Source organism: Eriocheir sinensis, chromosome 12 (assembly GCF_024679095.1).
Source record: "Eriocheir sinensis breed Jianghai 21 chromosome 12, ASM2467909v1, whole genome shotgun sequence".
NCBI classification, from domain to species: Eukaryota; Metazoa; Arthropoda; class Malacostraca; order Decapoda; family Varunidae; genus Eriocheir; species Eriocheir sinensis.
Genome location: NC_066520.1, coordinates 22447486 through 22468969, shown reverse-complemented (window position 1 = coordinate 22468969; position 21484 = coordinate 22447486). Strand labels below are relative to the sequence as shown.

At 44.7% G+C, this 21484-nt stretch overlaps 1 protein-coding gene and 1 long non-coding RNA gene across 6 annotated transcripts in view; one reads left to right on the top strand and one right to left on the bottom strand.

Annotated features, from left to right (window-relative positions):
* The window catches only part of LOC126997645 (uncharacterized), a 155018-nt gene that overhangs the window by 55910 nt on the left and 77624 nt on the right, over window positions 1-21484 (top strand). For all 5 annotated transcript variants that reach the window (XR_007752234.1, XR_007752235.1, XR_007752233.1 and 2 more), the window contains exon 3: window positions 16946-17028. This is a non-coding gene — a long non-coding RNA (uncharacterized LOC126997645). The remainder of the gene's footprint in view (window positions 1-16945; window positions 17029-21484) is intronic.
* The window catches only part of LOC126997641 (insulin-like peptide receptor), a 56007-nt gene that overhangs the window by 28274 nt on the left and 6249 nt on the right, over window positions 1-21484 (bottom strand). The window contains exons 3-13 of the mRNA XM_050858856.1: window positions 17508-17644; window positions 16698-16792; window positions 15456-15553; window positions 15125-15233; window positions 13496-13665; window positions 12302-12449; window positions 11445-11567; window positions 9170-9314; window positions 8232-8434; window positions 7487-7658; window positions 6890-7272 (exon numbers count right to left, since the gene is read on the bottom strand). Of these exons, the coding sequence (XP_050714813.1) occupies window positions 6890-7272; window positions 7487-7658; window positions 8232-8434; window positions 9170-9314; window positions 11445-11567; window positions 12302-12449; window positions 13496-13665; window positions 15125-15233; window positions 15456-15553; window positions 16698-16792; window positions 17508-17644 (1783 nt within the window). The remainder of the gene's footprint in view (window positions 1-6889; window positions 7273-7486; window positions 7659-8231; window positions 8435-9169; window positions 9315-11444; window positions 11568-12301; window positions 12450-13495; window positions 13666-15124; window positions 15234-15455; window positions 15554-16697; window positions 16793-17507; window positions 17645-21484) is intronic.

Below are 21484 nucleotides of genomic sequence, written 5' to 3'. Positions count from 1 at the left end.
TTAGCAGAGTGAGATTTACAAGCCGGGCGACCCACTACTAGCCTGTAAATCGGAAAACTTTCATGATATATATTTTTTTTATGATGAAGTTACGTTGCTTATGCTACTGTTCTATACAATGCCTTTTTATATTAGTTACATGCATATTAATTTTTTTACAGCAAAGGAAACTGCTCAAGGGCAAAAACAGAAAAAAATAATGAGAAAGAAAGCCCGCTAATCACTGCCCCTATAAAATACAAGAGTTTAGAAGTGGCCAAAAGAGTTATATATTTAATTGTGTGTTTAGATAAGTAGAAATCATTGTATCTTTGAGGGGCGCATCGCATATCATGTTTTCCTTGTTTAAATACCGTTACCCGAATATTTATAACACTGAACAACGACTTTTCTTTGTTATTTGCGTATATTCTTCCCTCCCTCCCTCATCACATCTCTGATCCTCTCCCTTAGCTCCAGTTTCCTTCTCCTCTCCCTCTCCTCTCCTTCCCTTCTTTCCCTCTCCCACTCACTTCGTTCCTTCCTCCTTCTATCGGCATATCTCCAATCTCCTCCATTTGCTCCAGTTCTCACTCCTCTCCCTCTCCTATCCTTCCCTTCTTTCCCTCTCCTCTCCCTCTCCCACGCGTCGGCAGCCAGACGGTACTCCCTCCCTCCCTCCCTCCCTCCCTCACTCACTCACCACTTCACTAAAGCGCCTCTCGTACCTTGATGCAAATTAAATAATCCGCCTTCGTCGCCAAGTGGTATATATATTTTAATCTAACGTTCAGGTAATCCAGCTATCTTTACGGCTACTTACTGGCGCCTCTAAGTGAACGATAGATAGATAGATAGATAGAAGGCTAAATAGATAGACAAGAGTAATAGATAGATAGATAGATAGATAGATAGATAGAAACTCCATTTACGAAGGAGGCGTAAATAAAGTCACTAAATACGGCCGCAAGAGAAACAAAAAAGAGGAAAAATATTACCTCTTTTCGGGCGATACTGCCGACACAAATAGAAAATGGGCCAAGTTGAGCCGAGACGAGCCGAGAAGAGCCGAGCCGAACTGATCCAAGTCTAGACGTACGAAGATTAGGAGTCAAGCAGTCCTGAACCGTACCAAACTGAAGCAAACCGTGCCAAGCTCAACCAAACCAAACCAAACTGTACCAAACTGAACCCAAACTGTACCAGACTGAACCAAACTGAACCAAACCGAACCCAGTCGAGCCAAGCCGAACGAAACCGAACAAGGCTGATGTGGAACTAAAGGAAGGAGCATTAATTCAAGACAAAGAAATGCGAAGAAAAAGAATTGGTCGGTTTGAATAATACTAAGAGTGCTTGGCTAATTTTCGAAGCCTTTTTCCTTTCCATTCTTGGCGGCAGAAAATTGCTTACTCGATCATTTTCTTTGTGCAGTATTAAGGGCCTTCCTTCCTTCCTTCCTTCTTTCTTTTTTTCTTTCTTTCTTTCTTTCTTTCTTTTCTTCATTCTTTCGTCATTTCTTTCCATGCTTGTTTTTTTCCTTCCTTCCTTTCTTCCTTCTTTCTCTCCTACCTTCCATGTTTTCATATTTTCTCTCTTCCTTCGTCGCTTTCTTACTTCTTTCCTCATTAATTCCTTCCTTCATTCATTCCTTTCTTGCTTTCTTGGTCGCTTCCTTCCTTCTTTCTTTCTCTCTCTTTTCATTCCTTCCTTCCTTTCCTCCATCCTCCCTTCCTTCCATCCTTCCTTCGTTCATTCATTCATTCATCCTTTCTTTCGTTTCTTCTTTCCTCGCTTGTTTTCTTCCTTCCTTTCTTTCTTTTTTGCCATTCCTCTTTTCATTTCAATCTCCATTTCACCACCATTCTCCTCTTCTCTCATTTTCCCTTCCCTATTTCTCTTTTCTTCATTTTCTCTCTCTCCATACTTCCTCTTTACTGTCAACCAGCCAACCAGCCTCTTCCGTTCCCTTTCCTTTTTTTCACATTATTTTTGCAGACTTCAAACTTTTATCTCCCTTACACTTTTCTTTCTCTCTTCTCTCCTCTCGTAATATTGGCGTTTCTGATTCTCTGTCTCTTTCCCTTTCGTGCGTCTTTTATTTTCCTCGGCGCATCGGATCGCTTTTGTGGTTACTGCCGAAGATACAAGTGGTAGGCGATCCTGTATTGTTTACGTGTATACGGGAGTGAGACAGTTGTGTTGTGAGGAGAAAGAGAGGAGAAAGGGAGGAAAGAAGGGGAAGAGGAAGAGGAAGAGGGAGAAGAGGAGAAAGGAGATAGGAAAGGAAGCGTTTGAGGGTTGAAGACGGTGAAGAAGGAGTCGAGAAAGCAAAGAGACCTTGAAAACTCAGGAAAACGAAAAAGAATTTACGTGATGTCGGAAAAGAACAAGAGAGGAAGAAGAAGAAGGAAAACACAAATGCCAAAACTAAAGAAAAGAAATAAAAGTCGAAGAGAATCAAGTAAAACGACGAAGGGACCCAATCGTAGGACAGACGAAGGAGAGGCGGATGGTCCCTTTCCCTCCCTCCTAAATCTTCCTGACGTCTTACATGGCGGTGTCTCTGCACAACTTCTGCCATTACGCTCCTTCTGCCTTCCCTTTTATCCTCTCGCTCATGTTGACGGAGCCGCGGCGTCCAACCCTTCAGGCAAAAGACAGACTTCCCTCCGCCTCTCAAATAGCACATTGAACCAAGACGAGATGGACAGATGACCTCGAGTCGCCGCCGCTGCCTCCGTCGCTGCCCTTCTCACTTCCTCTTATCTCTTCTTACAGTTTCCTTTTCAAAAATCTTTCTTCAGCAGACGCCAGCCAGCCAAGAGACGAAGAAGACAGAAGAAAGAAGACGAGGACTCGGAGGGCATCCGTTTTTGCACTCGAGAGAAAAACAGACGATTGGAACTCTACCTCCTTGTGTTTCTCTCTCAAGTTTTTTCCTCTTCCAGAATGTGTTTTTTCTTCTAAGGTTCGCAAAACATATTGGTAAGCTCCTCGATTCTTCTTTTTATTTCTTTGATCAGTCTTCTCTTCCAACATGACTATTTCCAAAGGGTTTTTTATGTCCAGTGTCCAGAAGTTTTATTCTGAATGTTTTTCTTTTTCTTCTTAGGCTCGCAAAACGTATTGGAAGCTCCTCGATTCCTCCTCTTCTTCCATCAGTCTCATTTATATATTCCTTCCTCTCATCCTTCCTTCTTTTCTTCCTCCCTTTCTTGCTTGCCTATTTGCTTGCTTACTTTCTTCCCTTTCCTTTCTCTTGTAACGTCTTCTTTCCTTACTTTTTCTTCTAGCAACACGATCTCATTTCCAGAGGCTTTTTCTTTATGTCGAAGGCGTCTTGTTTCTTGTCTCCTACCTCAACACTGGCGCCTAGGAATGAGTCGTCTCGTTGTATACATCCATCAGTCTCTTTCGTCTTCACTGGACTTGATTTCGAGAGAGTCTGAGTGCAAGGTTTCCCCACCAGACGGCGCCTCACATTGGCTCCTTAATTCACATGTCGGTCTTTTCCCGTGTTGTTCGGAGTGGCTTCATTTCGGGAAGGGTTTGAGTGGGGAACTTTCTTTTCTCTTCTTTCCTTAACTGGTGATGTCCTCGAAACACTCCTCTGTTCCTATTGGTTCCTATACTTGAAGACTTTTCCTTTTCTTCAATCAACTTCACTTGCACGCACGAATTTTGGTGATGCTATGATTCGTTCTTCGTTGACGTCTGCTTTTTTGCTTTATACATAGAACCAAATGTTTATTCTATCTGTCTATCTATCTATCTATCTATCTATCTATCTATCTATCTATCAATGGATGTATCTATCTATGCATCTCAAAAATTTCGCTACGGGTGGCGCTAAATAAAGTCTACGGAGATTGCGCGTAATATTTCACTAACTCTGGGTATGTTTCCCCTTAGATTTCTCTCTCGCTCTCACTCACTCTCACTCTCACACTCACTCTCACTCTCGTTTACCGTTTATTTTGTCCTGAATCGAGAAATCGTTAACCCAATTATGTCGTGAACTATTTTCTGTGTACTCGCGAGGCCGCGGTAAAAATGGACAGCAATCACATGTTTATTTCGGTGTTTCCTGCCCGAGTGTTACGTGGCGTGGAGGCAAGGGAGGGAATAAACGGAGGCGAGTACCCGTGTTCCGCTGCTTATGTTCTGTTTGGCTGTCTACGTGGGGGTTTTCAGAGGGTAGTTTAGGATATTTAGTGGGTCTTTTCTCTCTTCTCTCCCCTTTCTCTCTCCAGGGCAGTTGAAGACAGATACAGTATCGCTTGGGTGTCTACGTGTGGGTTTTCAGAGAGTAGTTCAGGGTATTTAGTGGGTCTTCTCTCCCTCTCTCTCTCTCTCTCTCTCTCTCTCTCTCTCTCTCTCTCTCTCTCTCTCTCTCTCTCTCTCTCTCTCTCTCTCTCTCTCTCTCTCTCTCTCTCTCTCTCTCTCTCTCTCTCTCTCTCTCTCTCTCTCTCTCTCTCTCTCTCTCTCTCTCTCTCTCTCTCTCTCTCTCTCTCTCTCTCTCTCTCTCTCTCTGTCTCTCTCTCTCTCTCTCTCTCTCTCTCTCTCTCTCTCTCTCTCTCTCTCTCTCTCTCTCTCTCTCTCTCTCTCTCTCTCTCTCTCTCTCTCTCTCTCTTCTCTCTCTCTTTTTTGGGACAATGAAAAACAAACACAATATCGCCGTTTTCTCTCTTTGTTCTGGATGTAAATTTAAGCATATGGGTTTTGTTTTGTTTTTCTAGTGTTCGTCGTTCTTGCGTTTTTTCACCTGATTCGTTATTATTCTTGTTAAATATAAACCGTCCCTGCCCTCCTTTCTTTTACTTTTCTATCTTTATCTTCTTCGACCTTCTTTTCAGTCTCTTCTCTTCAAAAAAATGAAGAGAAAAAAAGAGTGTGTTTTGCAGGTTCCTCTGTGTAAGTGAATGCCGATAGACTTTCCCCTACTTTCTTTCACGTTTCCAACTTTCTCTCTCACCCTTCTCTTCGAATTTTCTCTTCACCTAAAGGAATATGAATGTATCGATGGTATTGGCTGTGCGTGTGGGAGGGAGGAGGGGCGTGTATGTGTGCGTGTGTGTGTCTGTGTGCGTGTCTTTCCTAAATCCAACACAGCAGCTTTTCCTTCTAAACTAATCAAACTCGATCTCGTGTTGTTCCCCTCAGCAGGACGCCGAAGCCTTATGGAGCAAACGAACATTTTTCTACCTCGTCTTGCCCTTCAGTTTGACACGCTTCCCTCCTTCCCTCTATCAATCCATCCATCTGTCTGGCGTCATTCCAGAGTTGCAGATTGCCTCCCCTTAAATACTGCCCTTACGAAATATACAGAATTCCTCTAACCGGGAAAACTGTATAAAAACGTATTCCCAAACTTCAGCGAGATGCTCAGAAACGCTTAAGGAAAAACAAACACCAATCTATCATGTCCTCCTTCATCTTGGCTTCAGGTTTTTCACTTCCCCTCCCATGAAAACACATCAAAATAAACCCTCTTTCTAGGGCCTCGGAATCCTTATAGAGCCAACGATTTTTCTTCTCCCGCGCGACCTTGGCCGTAAAAAAAGGGCAGGAGCTATTACTGCAGCCCCCTCGTCCGCCGCGCCTGATCCATTACTCCTTATGTGCCTGGCCTGGTTTTTACCTTCCCTCGCAATGATACTGAATTGGTTTGGAGTCTCGAGTGTTGAGTTGGCCGCTTGTCTGTCTCTTGCTTGTCTGTCTGTTGCTTGTCCCTTCTCTCGCCTTCCCATAGTTCTATGTCTCGCAACGCAGCGCCTACATTGCCGAAGATGATTTTTCCCTTCCTCCCTTCCTTTTAATAATGCTGAATTGGTTTGGAGTCTTGAGTGTTGAGTTGTCTGCCTGTCTGTTCCTTTACTGTCCTTTGCCTTGCCTTCCCGCCGCCCTATGTTTCTCAACGCCGCGCCTACATTACCGAAGACGAGTTTTTTTCCCTTCTATGATAATGAATTGCTTTGGAGTCTCGAGTGTTGAGTTGTATACCCTTGCCCGTCTGTTTCCTTGTCTTTCATCTCGTCCCATATCAAGCAACGCTGCGCCTACATTGCCAAACATGATTTTTTTTCCAAGTTCTCTTCTTTCCAATGATACTGAAATTGCGTACGGTCTTGAGGGTTGAGTTTCATGCGCTCCCCTCGCCTCGCTTTGCCTCTCTTTGCTTTGTCTAGTCCCGTTCCATGCCTGTCACGCAATCCACCTTCCGTCACTCGCTTTCATCGCATCATACGGGGCTATTGTGTTCTCGTGAGGGACAAAGAGCCGCGGGCGCGATGTCTCTCGGAACCATTTTCCCTCAACTTTGAAGCTTCCGTCTTTTGTATTGAAAATCACGGCTTGTTTTTTTTTTTCGTGACGGCAGGAGTTTCAAGTGTGTGTGTTTGTGTGTGCGTGTAAGTGTGTGTATTTAATGGGTGGAAAATGAGAAAACGGGAATCTAGAATAGGGACAGTGATAGATGGATTACAGGGGGCACTAAAAGGAAAGAAAGAATGGTGTTTCTAAGTGACAGACATAATTGGGATGGACCGATGAAAGGAAACAAGTCGACAAGAGACACAGATAGATAGGCAGACTGACAGATAGATAGCCAGACAAACACAAACAGAAACGGGATATACGAGTAAAGGAAGAAGAGGAACTGAGAGAGAGGAGAAGGAAGAGGGGCGGCGGGAAGGCAGCGAGAGATGAAGGAGGGAAAGAAAGGAAGGAAGAAGTGAATGAGGAGCAGATCAAGGAACAGAGAAAGGAAGAAGATTAAGAAGAAGAAAGAATCAGGAAAAGAAAAAGGAAGAAGACCTAGAGAATCAAGCTACTTCTACTACTACTACTACTACTACTGCTGCTGCTACTACTACAACCACTACTACTACAACTATCCATCACTTACTGTAAGGACTCGTAGTGGCGTACATGACCTCAGACTGCGCTCCACGGGTACTCGAGTCCAAGGAGACGGTCTTCACGAACACAGCGTAGCGAGTGTTTGGTTCCAGGTTCACCAAAGTCCCTGAAATAACGTCCCTATTCCACAGTGTTCTCCTCCCTCTTCTCCCCTCTCGTATTCTTGCTCTTCTTCCTTCCTCGTGTCTTCGGCGTGCTCTTCCTCCTCCTCCGCGTCCTTTTTTAGTTCCTCTGCTAAAGCCCTCGAAGTCATAGTGTGTTGTATCTCCTTCGTCGTCCTCGTCTTCTACTTCTCCTCCTCCTCCTCCTTCGCCTTCTTCTGCTTCGTCTTTGGTGTCGTTCACTATTGACATCTCCATCGTCGCCCATCTACAAGAGAGAAGAAAAAGGAACGCCTCGTCATTACCATCTACAGCATCATTATCATCTTCATCATATCTCCATCATTAGCAGCAACAGAAGCACATTACTATTATGAAGGAAGAAACATTCGTACATCATTCTCTCCTTTATAAATACTGAAAACGTTTTTATTAAGTTTACGCCGAAGGAAGGTCAAGAAAGAACCACCGCACTGCCTCACCCTTGCTCGCTGCACGGCTGGTCGCTGTCATACAAGGAGATGTTGGCGTCTGTCTTCATGTAACTCACGTAGTACACGCTCACGCCGGGAAGCTGAGCCGTCTTCACCCTCACCGTCAGAGTCCCGTAGAGCGGCGAGGTGCTGACGTTGGCTTGCAGATGTGTGATGTTGCCTGAGAGAGAGAGAAAGAAAGATAGACAGAGAGAGAGAGAGATACCATAGCCTTACCTCAATCCATCTTGTGTTCTTTTTTCACATTCTATTATTCCTTCCTTTCCACTACATTCAATCATCATTTATCCACCATTGCTAACCATCGCAAATCCATCATCCACTTAGTATCCATAAACTTCCACTAAATCCACATTCGTCACGTCTCCACTCAAAACGTTCATTCAAATCCACTTCTCACACCTCTTTATTCTCGTTCTATCTTTCCACTTCTTCCCTCATTCTCTTCTGCACCCGTTCTAGCTCTCTCCATTTCCTCTATCCTCTCCTTCCTTCACTCTTTCCTCCTCTGTCTATCCCTACATCTATTCCTCTTTGTTCTGTCCACTCCTCGACTCTCCTCATCTCTATCCTTGCAACTCTCTTTCCTTTCTCTCCTTCCAGTCTTCGTCTCTGTCTCTTACTCTGTCCAGCTCTTTCCGTTCAGTGCTCCGTCCACTCCCTTGTATCACTCTCTCCAGCCTGTCCAGCCTCTTCCTCAAACAGCTCACACCTACTCAAGGCAAACACTCACAGGGAACTTTATCTCCGTTGGAAGTCGGGCTCACGTCGGTCTCAGAGAGTTCGGTGAGGCCTGTTTGGTTGGCCAGAGTGTGGACGCGGTGGAGACACAGCTTAGGGTTGTTATGCACCATGATCTTGCCCTGCGCGATCTTCAGGCCTGACGCGTCCCACAGCTCCTGAAGGTTTGAGTTGTCGACGATCACGAGCGAGTAACTGGCGGGGGAGGAGAAGACCAAGAGGAACTTTAACGACGAGGAAAGTTAGTTTAGTATTATACGAAGCCAAATAGAAACGTGAGGCAAAGAGGAGAAAAGGATGAAGGGAAGGGCGATATAAAGGACGGGTATACTATGGGTAGGAGCGATCAAAGCGTCAGAAGCAGGAGTGAGTGAGGGCGGCGTAAGGAATGAGGGAGAAGGAGGAAGAGGAGGAGAAGGAGGCAGGGGAAGGAAGGACAGCCGCAGGACACATGATAAAGGAGGAATAGGCAATAAACTTCAATAAAGGGTGAGGGACTTACTGAAGGGATTTAGAGTGAGACGGAGCTAAAGAAAGAGAAACAGAGAGCTAGACAGAGAGCTTGACAGAGAGAGAGAGAGAGAGAGAGAGAGAGAGAGAGAGAGAGAGAGAGAGAGAGAGAGAGAGAGAGAGAGAGAGAGAGAGAGAGAGAGAGAGAAAGAAGGAAAAGTGACAGGAAACAAGAAAGAGAGGAAGGAAGAAAGAAAGAAAGAAAGAAAGAAAGAAAGAAAGAAAGAAAGAAAGAAAGGAAAAAAGGAAGGATGGAAAAGACAGGAACAGGAAATAAAGAAAGACAAGAAAGTAAAGAAAAAAAGACAGAAAGAAAGGAAAACAGACAGAGAGCAAGAAAGAAAAAATAAAGAAAAATGAAAGAAAGGAGAAGAGACAAGGAGCAAGGAGGCATTAACAACAAACTTTACGGCGCCTTACTCGCTGTAGTGCCGCTCGTTGCCGCCGACGCGTGTGAGGGAGGAGAGGAAGGCCAAGGACGTGAGGTTGGAGCGGAATACCTTCACAAAGTTCTGAACCTCCGTGATGCTTCTCAGGCTCTCCTCCAGCTCCCTCTGAACGTTCTCTGCCGAAGGGAAACACACGAGAGCTCTCACTAACCGCCCAATGCCGAAGAAAACACATCAGGTCGAAGCACCTTTAATTAACCTTTGTGATACTAGTCAGACTCCTCTCTGTCTCTTTGAACGTTCTCTGCCCAAAGGAAACACACGAGGACTCTTACAGGACGTCCTATGCTCACGAAAAAACATAGACTTCTGATTGAAACACCTTTACGTGGTCCATAATACCTTTGTGATACTGTTTAAACTATTGACCATTGTTTTACCTCCTTTTGCATTGTATCTATCAAAGGAAAGCAAAAGAACACTGGGAAATGTAAGCGTTCTTTGTCCAGGGAAAGATTAACACCACAGAACTCTGATCACGGAAGAACATGCAGTGGAAGCGTTCTCTTTGGAAAAACTTGAACTCTGGACACTGAAAAACATCCCGAATTAAACACGAGAACACGCACTCAAATGTATTCTGCGCGGGGACACCACTAAGAATGCTGTTTTGCCTCATAGAAAACAATGAATGCTAATCGAATAGCGCCCACGTTCTCTGCTTAACGAGTACAAAACAAAATTGACCACTAAAAGCGTTCTCCTCCGCCGGAATAATACGTGAAAAAAAAAAGAATATTGAAAACACGATGAAAAGAAGCTCTGAGCGTTCGGATATTAGCGAGCCTCTTATTGGCGGCGTGTAATAGAAGTGTAATATTAGTGTAATGCAATTCGGCCTTTGCAACAAATTAGCAAAAACACGCATTATATTTGTATTACTCCCGTGTGCATTGTGTAATTTTGAATGTCGCTATTAATTTTACATACTTGCATACACTTATACACACATACATACAAATTTATACATACATACAGACATACAGACAGACAGACAAAGATACAAACGGGTACATACATACATACATACATACATATATAAACCACACACACACACACACACACACACACACACACACACACACACACACACACACACACACACACACGCTGACAGTCTCTCTTTAGGTGAAAAGATCGTTCAGTAAATTCGAGGCGAGGTGATATACCTCAAAATTTGTCGGGCCGCTCGAATTTAAGAGAAAGGGAAGAAAGTCTCATAGCTCACTCAGGTAAATCCTCACACCCGGGCCGTCAGCGTCACGTTCAGACTCTTTGGCGCAGGTGAGACATAGATCCATATTGTTACACGTATCTGGCTCCCACTATACGACAATTTCCCAAGGCACAGTGAAGATTAAGCTGGTTTTCAAGACTGTTTTCCCCGTCCATGATGCAGAAGTCGTGTAAAACTATCACTAGGATCACAAAACAGTCCTTGACAACACCAGCAACTTCTACGAACTATTATTAAACGAATTGGGCTCCCACTATACAACTTCCCAAGTCCACAGTAAAGATTAAGCGAGTTTTCAAGAGTGTTTCTCCCAGTCCACGATGCAGAAGCCGTGTATATCTATCACTAAGACCACAAAACATTCCATGAAAACCCCAGAGGCTTTTCCATCAGGCGAACTGCGGCGCCGATACTTTCCAAAATACGAGATAAAATGTGTTAGGATGTATCAAGACGTAAATTGACCCCCAAAAATATATTGTGTCAAAATGTGTCGGTCATGTGTCAAAATACGAGTTTCACACAATAAATGAGTCACGGAATTACGTTGATGAGTTCCGAAGTGATGTAATTAAGAGCAGGAATGTGATGTTTTGATAATTAACCGTGTAGCGCAGTGATTTTTTTAACCATTACATTAATTTCATTACGGTAATTAGTAATCAGTAATGTGCGTCACTGGGATACAGTTTATATGTTTTTTTTTTTTGTTGCAACTTGGTTTCATTGGTTTTAAATAGTCTGACCCTGGTAGTGTGTGCGTGCGAGTAAACTTAATTTCTCTTCGGTAGATTAGCGCAGAACGGTCGTGCTAAACCGAGTCGTTGTTCTGGAAATGGGGAGTTGCCGTGCTCCCCTGAAATGGGTACAGAAAGTTTATTATTGAGGCAAACGTAGACAAAATTCATAAAAACAAAAAGAAATCTGAAAAAAAATGACAAAAAAACATCAGACAGACAGACAGATCCCCCCCCCACACACACACACACAAGCACACACCCTTACTCACCTCCTCCGCCCGTCACTATCGTCAGCTGTCCCTCGATCAGCGTGCAGCCCTTTAGTTTCTGTGCCTGACCCACGCTGCTGACGGTCGTGCCTGGACACCTTCGCGGACACTCCTGCGAGCCGCCTGAAGGAACACAGAGGGACATACAAGACACTGACCTCCTATAGATTACCGAAAAATTGTTTGTTCTTCTCTTAAAGTTGAAGGACCGTTTTCTTTGACAATTTCGGCTCTCAAACAATTTTCTAAGGCCACAAAGGAGGGAAGTCGGGTTCTCATGAGTGCTTTTTACATTCATGGTGTAGAAGCATTGTCAAACTATCGTTAGGCTCATAAAACAACCCATGGAAATACCCAACTCAACCTCGATGAAACCCTTATTAAATATGGGTGTGTAAGCTTCGAAATGTTTAAGAATATGGGTGTAAGTTATCAAGAAGACGTAAAACTCGCCAAGGCAAACTTTTTCATTGTTTTGCTCGTAGATAAACCTGCCTGCTTATCGTTCTCGTATAGGTAATGTATTTGGTTATCTGATAGCTGGGATATAGTTTGATACGCTAATGCAATTCACCAATACGAAAACAACAAACACTCCTTGCTCTAACTCCACGAAAACAATCAGCAAGCAGTCTTCTTTATCTCCAAGTGAAACACAATGGAATAGTTTTGTTTTTCCAGTTCGTTCAGTCTCCCTACAACCGAAACTGGAAAAATATGGAGAAAGAATAAAAGGAAGAAAGAAAAAGTGCTCTAACAATAAAAAACAATAAAAAGTCATCCAGAGAGAAAGAGACACACCAGAACACACACACACACATTCACACACACAGCTGCAAGAGAGTTACGAGTCGTACCAGCACAAGGGTAACACAGACTCCCTCTCCCGCCGCCAGTCTTGTTCCAGTAACCGGCGGGACAGTCCCAGACACACTCCCTCGTGGCCGGCAGCAGGGCGCGACCGGGGGGACACGCGGACACCACCTCACACCTGTGGCTTGACACCTGAGCGAGAGGGAACGTGAGGAGAAAAATAAAAAAAATAAAAATGTCCCTTGAAACTTGCACAGGAGGAAGGGAAGGATAGGAAAGGAATTAAAGGAGGAAAAGTGTGTGTGTTTATTGTATTGAAAGGAAGGGAAGGAAAGAGGGGAGGTGAGGTAGAAGGGAAGATGAGGGAAGGTGAAAATGACGGGAGGATGAGGAGAAAGGGAAGGGCATTCACAAAACACTTTATAATATATACATTACATTTTATATTCGGAAGGAAGGTTTTTTTTCTTCTCGTTTTAATGTCCAACTTGATTACGTTAAAGAAAGATGCGCAAATGATGTCATATTAACTGATAGACGAAAGCTTGGAATTCATTAATTGCAATCGTCGGATTCACAAAGCACTTCCTTACATATATACACACTAAAACATTGGAATAAAGACTGTTCGGTTCGTTTTAACATCCAGCTTCGTTATGATTAAAGAAAGCTGAGTAAATAGTGTCATATTAACTTCACAACGCATTTCCTTACATATATACCCACTAAAACATTGGAAGAAAGACTGTGCTCGGTTCGTTTTAATATCCAACTTCATTACGTTAAAGAAAACTGAGTAAATGGTGTCATATTAACTAATACGCGAGAGGTTTGGATTCATAAATTGCTTTCCGTTAATTAGCCGCCTATCTCGTCCCTGAAAAAGCCGTTACCATTTTCCTAAATCATGGTAATGTATTTGACGTTTGAAAAAAGACCTGCAGCAATTTTACGCCCGTCACTCTTTCATTTACTTTCTATTTTTGACATTTGTTTTTTCGAATCTGTATTAAATTGTAGGTTTTAGTCTGCCTTCGTCTGTCGCTTCTGTGCTGTCTGTTCATTACGACCTAGCGGACATACTCTTCTACGCCCGTCAGTCTTTCATTTATTATCTATTTATGACATTTTCTTTCTCGGGTCTGTGTGAAATAGGTGGTTTTATTCTGCCTTCATCTGTCGCTTCTATACAGTCTGTTTAATGGGACTTAGCGGACACACTCTACTCCTCTGCTCACCTTGATCTTCGGCGGCGGGCAGTGCGGGGAGCAGCGGCCCGCCATCTCGTCCCAGTAGTGTTTGCACGCGTAGCACTTCGTCGGGTCGCCGGGCGCGTGACAGCCGCCGACACACTCCTCGTGACAGCACTCCCCCGCGACGCACCCGCCCAAGCACTCCTTCCTGCACACTGAAACGGTGAACCGGAGGAACATTACCTTTCATGGGCGGTTAAACAGAACTTCAGACACGTCCTACACCGACTCAGTTTGGTCGTAGGCATTCCCTTTGCGATGCATTTTGAGGCCTCTTGACAGTATTAAAGGTTGTCTGCTTTAGTCACCCATCTGGGAGTCCAACATCGATGTCATTAATGGAAGTTATGCAAGTACAAACATACGTCTAGACAAACAAACAAAAAAATCAGACAGAAAATAAAATAAAAAACAAACGATAACTTTTCCTGTTTTTGAAACAATAAAAAGAGGAAGAAAAAGGGTCCAAGTTTGCGTTGTTGCTTTTTTCTGTGTGAAGGGAAGTGTGAGAGGTGGCCGGGCAAACGGACGGGCGGGAGGGAGGCAGACGGTTCCCTCCCACTACATACACTGTCACTATATATACTGCCTCGCCGAACCCTCTGTCCTCCCGGCAAAGAAAGACCTTCAAAAACTGGTGCGTAGGAGAGAAGGAAACAGATACGAAATAGCTGGTGTGTATTCGCCTAGAAAGAAAGGAGAATATAAATGAATGTTTCCTTAGGCGTAAGCAATAAACAGAAGGAGTTACAAGTACAGTCAGTCACAAAAACCGACAAAACCGACACTTTTATGAAATATGTAATAGAGAAAGGGAGAGCTATTGACCTCATGACCACCCCTACACCTATAAACGTCTCGCTCACTTTTCCTCCCCGTGTTTCATATCCTTTCCATATTGTCACGTCCTCAAGAGTCCGCGATAGCTTCATGGATGACTCTGAATTTATGTCAGCAGAGAGCACAGCGGCAATAACAAACTATTAAACTACCAATGTCGAACCCGCGCCCGAGTGACTAATGGATAAGAAACAAATGAAGGGCGCGAAGCATTACTGAAACAAGACGTAGCGAGCGATGACACTGAAGGCCGATGAGCATACATAAAAGATCCATTAGTTATCGTAGAAGGAAAACTGTGAGTGGCAATCATTCTTACGTGGACTTGGCTAAATGTGTGTGTGCGTAGTAGAGGTGTCAGGGTTTTTTTTTTTTTTTTTTTTTTTTTTTTTACATTGCAGCCTGTTGCGCCGGTAGGCTTCTTCCCGGTGGATCCTGATGGTCGGTCCAAGGCTTCTTTCCGGTAGGTCCTGATGGTCGGCCCAGCCCGTTCTGGCGCAGGCGAGTGTTTATAGTGGCGCCATCTTTGATAGGTGGTCTTCTGGACATGATGTAGTTTTTTACCACACTGGCGGCGGCTGAAAAAATCCCAGGGTGGTGGCGGGCGGCGGGGATTGAACTCGCGTCCTCCTGAACACGAGGCCGTTACTTTGACGACTCACCCACCACCTCCCCAAGGTGGAGAGTCATCCGTTAGGTAACCACAAGATACACATACAAACCTTATTCACTCGCATCCTTAAAGAAGAGTGAGGTTACATCGAGTCTACTCACGGGTTTGGCAGGCTCCAGGGCCCCAGCATCCACCCGGGCCGCAGGGCGTAGAGGAGGGGCACCCCATGTCGGCAGGGCAGGACTGACACTCCGCCTCTGGTCTGTTCCTCTGATGGGAAAATAAGGTACAGAGGATCGTTGAGGACTGAATGAGGAAAGGATGACGGAAAGGAAAGGAAAGGGAGTGATAAGTAAAGTGAGATGTGGAAATGTTGAGAAAATGTTGAATATAGGTGAACATAAGAGGATATCTTGCATTAGGAAACTGGACAGTATGAGGAATGGGGTAAAGTAGGTCATGAGAATGTACTGAGGCATCATTCATACTCACGTTGATGTAGTTTTCGGTGAGCGGTCTTGAGGTGATGCGAGACCAGTCGATAGTTCTTACGTAACACAGCTTCGGGTTCCTCTCTATCCGCACCGAGCCTGAGCGAAGGAAAAAGAGACAAAGAAAAAATAATATGAAGAGTTTAGTCGAAGTTTCAGCCTGAGCGTTCCATGACAAGACTTCAGGTTGACGCGTTTGAAGGCCGGCCACGTAAACGCCGAAACAACGAGCAGCAAGTGTTATAAAGTGAAAAAAATTATACACGTGTTTGTTTAGTAATTCGCGGAAAACGCCAAGTCAACAGAACTGATGAACGCGCGCTCCCAGCCATGCCAGGGAACTTATGGAACACGCATGCGCTCACTCGCTCTTCAAAGCAAAAGTTTAGGAAAGACAAACATGGACGTCACACGCGCGCTCACTCACGGTAGGGAAATTGGTGGCAAAACTACACATAATCGCGCCGTCCCCGCCGGAGAGTAATAAACGTGTGCACAGCGGCGCCGAGTGATGCTCCCGAAAGAGAATATTCTGTGATTAGATTCGAAACTGACGTGTGGGCCGCCAGCAGAGGAGTTGAATCATTTTTTTTAATACTGAAGCAACCTTTTAGCAGCGACTCTTGTTTTGCAGACTGAATAAGAGTAACCTAACATGCCAAGAGGTTCAGGTGCTTTACAATTTGCATACCTTGTTAATAGTTTGTGTTGACCGATTTATGGGCAGCCAGAAGCAATGTCTAATCATTTTTTAATACTGAAGCAACCTTTTAGCTGCCACTCTGTTCCGTAGACTGAATAAGAGGAACCTAACATGCCAGGAGGTAGTAATGCGGTGCTCTACGACCTTGATTGTTTGTTATTTAGGCAGACAGCACAGAAGTTTAATCAATTTTTAATAATGAAGCAACCTTTTAACTGCGACTTTTTATTTTGCAGAGTGAATAAGAGAGACCTAGCATGCCAGGAGCTATTAATGCTGTGTTTAACGATCCTGATTGCTTGTTGCTTGGGCACTAATGGTCAGCCAGCAGAAGACTTTAATCAATTTATAATACTGAGGCAATCTTTTAACTGCCACTCTCTGTTGGTTTCGCAGACTGAATAAGCGAAACCTAACATGCTAACAGGTTGTAATGTAGTGTTTTGCGACCCTCGTACTTATAACGACTTTGTGTAACAGATACATAAGGCCACACAGAGGCTTACGTGTGCCCCCTCCGGCGTCTGTATTCACACTGACCTCTGAGTATGGACGTGAGCGAGGACAGGCCGACTTCCTCCAGGTTCTCGTTGTCGTAGATGACGAGGGCGTAGTTGTAGAAGAGCATCTCCCCTCTGTGTGTGCGAGAGAAAAAAAGAATGTGAGAGAGCATTAGTAGATTCTAATATGACACTGCATAGAAGAAAAATAGTATGAGGAGGAGGAGGTAATTATTGATTAAGCGTAACAAGTAATCTATGATACCTAATTATAACTCTTCTTTCCAGGTTGTGAGCGGAAATATCCGAGATACGGAGACGTGAGCAGAGGAGGAGGAGGAAAGAAGGGGGAGGAGTACCGAGAGAAGGAGGTGAGTGAAAAGGAGAAAAATTTAAAGGCTGAGCAGGTGGAAAAGGGAGGAGGGAGAAGAAGAGGAGGAGGAGGAGGAGGAGTAAACAGAAAGAGATTAACCCGATAGAAGCTGAAATTAAAACCTGAGGGCGCGAAAAAGAGAGACATGGAAATAAGGATACATGGGAAGAGAGGAAGAAGAGGAGACAAAAAGATGAAGACAGAAACAGACAGAGACAGACAGACAGACAGACAAGAGGCAGCACCAGTGACTACCGGAATCAAAAGAGAAGAAGAAATAAAAGAGACATCATAATAAAAGACAGGTATTAAGGAAGCAAGAAGAGAGTGAGAGGGAGAGTTAGCACCAGATGGCAGGTAGTTGAATCTCACCTTATGGCAACCAGAATGGGAAAGAGAGCGATCATAATAGGAGACAGGTGTGAAGGCAGGTAAAGAGCGAGAGAGATACGGTATTGCCAGGTAGTTGGAGCTCACCTTATGACGGCCAGGTTGGGGAAGAGCCTGCCGAGGGAGGTGAGGCTGGCCACGCGGTACACAAGCAGGTGTTCCGTGATCTCTTGCAGCGCCGGGAAGCTGTAGCGGCTCAGCTCGGCGACGGAGAGGCTGTCGTTCTGGGGGAGGAGGTTACGGAGGACCGATTGAGGGATATGAGCACAGAGCCTACGCGCAGCTTCATTGTATATGCCCCAAACGTTGCCTTTATCATGTTACCGTCAGTTGGTTCTACGGAAGGAGGTTAGTTAAGAGGGAGAGGAACCAGGTGAAGGAAGAGGAGGTACGAAGGAAGGCTAGGTGGAGGTAGGAAACGAAAGAGAGGGAGACAGAGAAAGAAAGAGACATTATATTGATTTTCATGTCTCTATCAGGTGGCTCTGCGATAGGAGGATAAGGAGGAGACGGACAGAGAAGAGAAAGAAGTACGGAAAAGGAATAGCAGAGAAACGAAAGAGAAATAGAGAGAAAGAGACATTACATTAAATCCCACGTGTCCATAAGGTGTACATTAGTGAACACGGTGCCTCCAGCTTTACTAATAATGGAGACAAACAAGTGACGATCTGTAGAGACGCTTCCACAACTAATATAAGGAGGATCAAGCATTTTAAAAGAATCCTACACCTATTCAAACACCTTCACGTATTTCTAAGAGGTTCTGAGATTCACCAATGCTCTCTACACTTATCAGGAGAGTCTAGGGTGCCGAGGAGGCGTGTGGGAGCTTCGCGAGGGTCAGGGCGGGGTGTCATGCAAGCTCTTTGACCCATCAGGCAAACGGACGGGCACTCAACTTCGGACAGTAAACAGCATCACCAAAGTTTGTGGGATTAACTGAGACAGGAAGAGAGAGGAGGAGAAGGAAGAGGAGGACGAGAACTAGAACGCGGAGAAGGAGGAGGAGGACGAGGACAAGGACGAAGAGAGGGAGGACATAGACGAGGAGGAATAAAAAGAAGAGAAGGAGGAGGAGAGAAAAGTGAAGGGAGATGAGGCAAGGAAAGGACAGAAGAGGAGAATGAGAAGAGGAAACATGGAAACATGGAAACGCAGGCAACAGAAAGCCTATTGGCTCATTACGAGGTTGCCCGCTTTGGTGATTTAATCTGCTCGACAGCCTGGGGCCTGGGGAGCAGATGAAAGCACCTCGACTAGATGAAAGCACCTCGATATTGAGGAGCAGATGAAAGCAACTCAATATTCAGTTTACTCCCGACGCAGCGAAGTGACGGTCGATTCTATATTTGAAGGAGTTGATAGTATTCGCATTTACTACTTCTGAAGGAAGATTGTTCCAGTGACGGATGATTCGGTTTGAAAAGAAACTCCTTCCGATGTCTGTGTTACATCGCTTAGACTGAATGGGTAAACCGTTATTTCTAGTTCTTAGGTTGGTTTGCAATTCAAAGAAATTGGAGTAATCGACGTTATTGAATTTTTTCAGATACTTGAAGACTTGAATCATATCTCCTCGTAGGCGTCTTTTCTCTAATGTAAAGAGATTGAGTCGCTTGAGTCGTTCCTCGTACGGTTGAGCCCTTAAGGTTGGTATCATTTTCGTGGCGCGTCGCTGAATCCTTTCCAGTAAATCAATGTCCTTTCTGTAATTAGGAGACCAGAACTGTACTGCATACTCGAGGTGCGGTCTTACCATGGAATTATACAAGGATAGCATCACGTCTGGCGTTTTACACTCGAAGTTCCTCGCTATGAACCCGAGCATAGTGTTGGCTTTGTTGTATGCTTTTTTACAGTGATTCGCGTGTTTCAGGTCACTGCTGATAGTGACTCCAAGATCCTTTTCCTCCTGCATCGCTTGCAGAGGTCTCCCATTCATGATGTATGTGTGGTTACTATTTCTGGACCCAATGTGCATGACTTTGCATTTGTCAACATTAAAAGACATTTGCCATTTTCCGACGATTCGATAATGTGATTGAGGTCTTTCTGAATGATTTCGCAGTCGGTCTTTGTGAGGGCCTTTCCCCCCACCTTAGTGTCATCAGCAAATTTCGATATTGTGGATTTCAGTCCTGCTTCGAGGTCGTTGATATATATGATGAAGAGAATGGGTCCCAGCACTGACCCTTGAGGCACTCCACTAGTGACTGGAAGCCAATCGGAAGGCTGTCCGTTGAGTAGTACTCGTTGTTTTCTGTCGGTGAGCCAATCTCTTATCCACGCGATCAGATTGGCTCCAATGCCAGTGCAGTTTCTTAAGGAGTCTCTCGTGCGGTACTTTGTCGAAGGCTTTCTGAAAGTCCAGGTATATAACATCACTGGGGATGTGGGCATCCCAGTTCTTATATATACCTTGGAAGAAGTCTAATAAATTCGTTAGGCAGGAGCGCTTGTTTCTGAAGCCATGCTGGGTGTCGGAGATTACATTATTGTCTTCTAGAAACTTAACAAGTTTGTCTCTAATAATCTTTTCGAGTATTTTTCCTGCCACTGATGTCAAACTTATGGGCCTGTAGTTTAATGCAACGCTTTTGTCTCCCTTTTTGAAAATTGGTGTTACGTTCGCCATCTTCCAGTCTTCCGGGACCTTTTTCAATTGAACAGACTGGTTGAATATGTTAGTGAGTGGCTGAAGTATTTGTTGTTTAAGCTCTTTTAATAACCGCGGGGACGAGGACGAGGAGAACGAAAAGAGAGGTGGGGAGGAGAAGCATCAGGTAGAGGAGGAGGAGGAAAAGGAGGAGGAGGAGGAGGAGGAGGAAAAGCGGTAACACGTCATCGAAGTTTGCCTCGTTTAGTTCGCTGAGTGGCGGGCGGGAAGCGGTGTTTGGTGAAGCCGGGAGTGCATGGCTGGACCTCCCTTCCTACCTGCCTCCCCGCCTCCCCTCTACCTGTCTACCTCTCTATATCTTCCTCTGTCTATCTCTGGCTGTCTCTCTCTTTCCATAACGATTTGTATTCATCATTATCTCTGTCTATCTAATATTCGCATTCCATCTTGCATTTCTACTCCGCTACCTTCCCCCTGTCCGTCTGTCTGTCTGTTTATGTCTCTGTCTGTCTATCTTTTTCTTTCCCTATTGGCTTGCTTGCATTATTGTCTCTCTGTCTGTTCTTTGTTTTCATTCCTGCATACCTACCTCTTGATATGTCTGTCTATATGTCTGTCTTTCTGTCAGTATGTCTGTCTCTGTCTGTTCGTCTCTTCTACGCGTCCCTCTCTGCAGCCCTATCTATTTCCATGTCTGTCTGTCTGTTTCCCTTTCTGAATGACTACCTTTTTCCACGCCTGTTTGTCTGTTTCGCTTTCTGTATGTCTGTCTGCGTCCCTGTTTGTCTGTCTCTCCGCCTCCTTGCCTCCCTGTCTGTCTGTCTGTTTTGCTTTCTGTATTCTGTCTGCGTCCCTGTTTGTCTGTCCCTCCGCCTCCTTGCCTCCCTGTCTGCCTGTCTGTTTTGCTTTCTGTATTCTGTCTGCGTCCCAGTTTGCCTGCCTCTCCGCCTCCTTGCCTCCCTGTCTGTCTGTCTGTTTTGCTTTCTGTCTGTCTGCGTCCCTGTTCGTCTGTCTCTCCGCCTCCTTGCCTTGCCTTCCCGTCCGCTGTTTGATTTTTCCAGCAGTTTGTATCTCTCTTTGTTTACTGATACAAGTCGTTTGGGATCGCTAAAAAGGCCTGTATTCTGCTCTTGTCTTAGTTACTTTTGTTTTTCTTTCTTTCTCTCCGTTCTCTTCCTTTTTATCTTTCCTTGCCAGTCGTTTTCTTTCCTTTTTCCTTTTTCTTTATTTTTGTTTCCTTTTTTATGTTCCTTTTTATTTTCTTTCATCATCTTCCTCTTGCTCCTCCTCCATCTCCTACTTCTTCACTTCGTCCTCCTCCTCCTCCTCCTCTTCCTCTTCTGTTTCCTGTTTCCATCCCATCTGTCTTGCTGTCTGTCTCTCACCTGCATGATCGAATGTCTTTTTTACACTTCAGCCTTCAGTAAAATACGTCGTCTGAGTC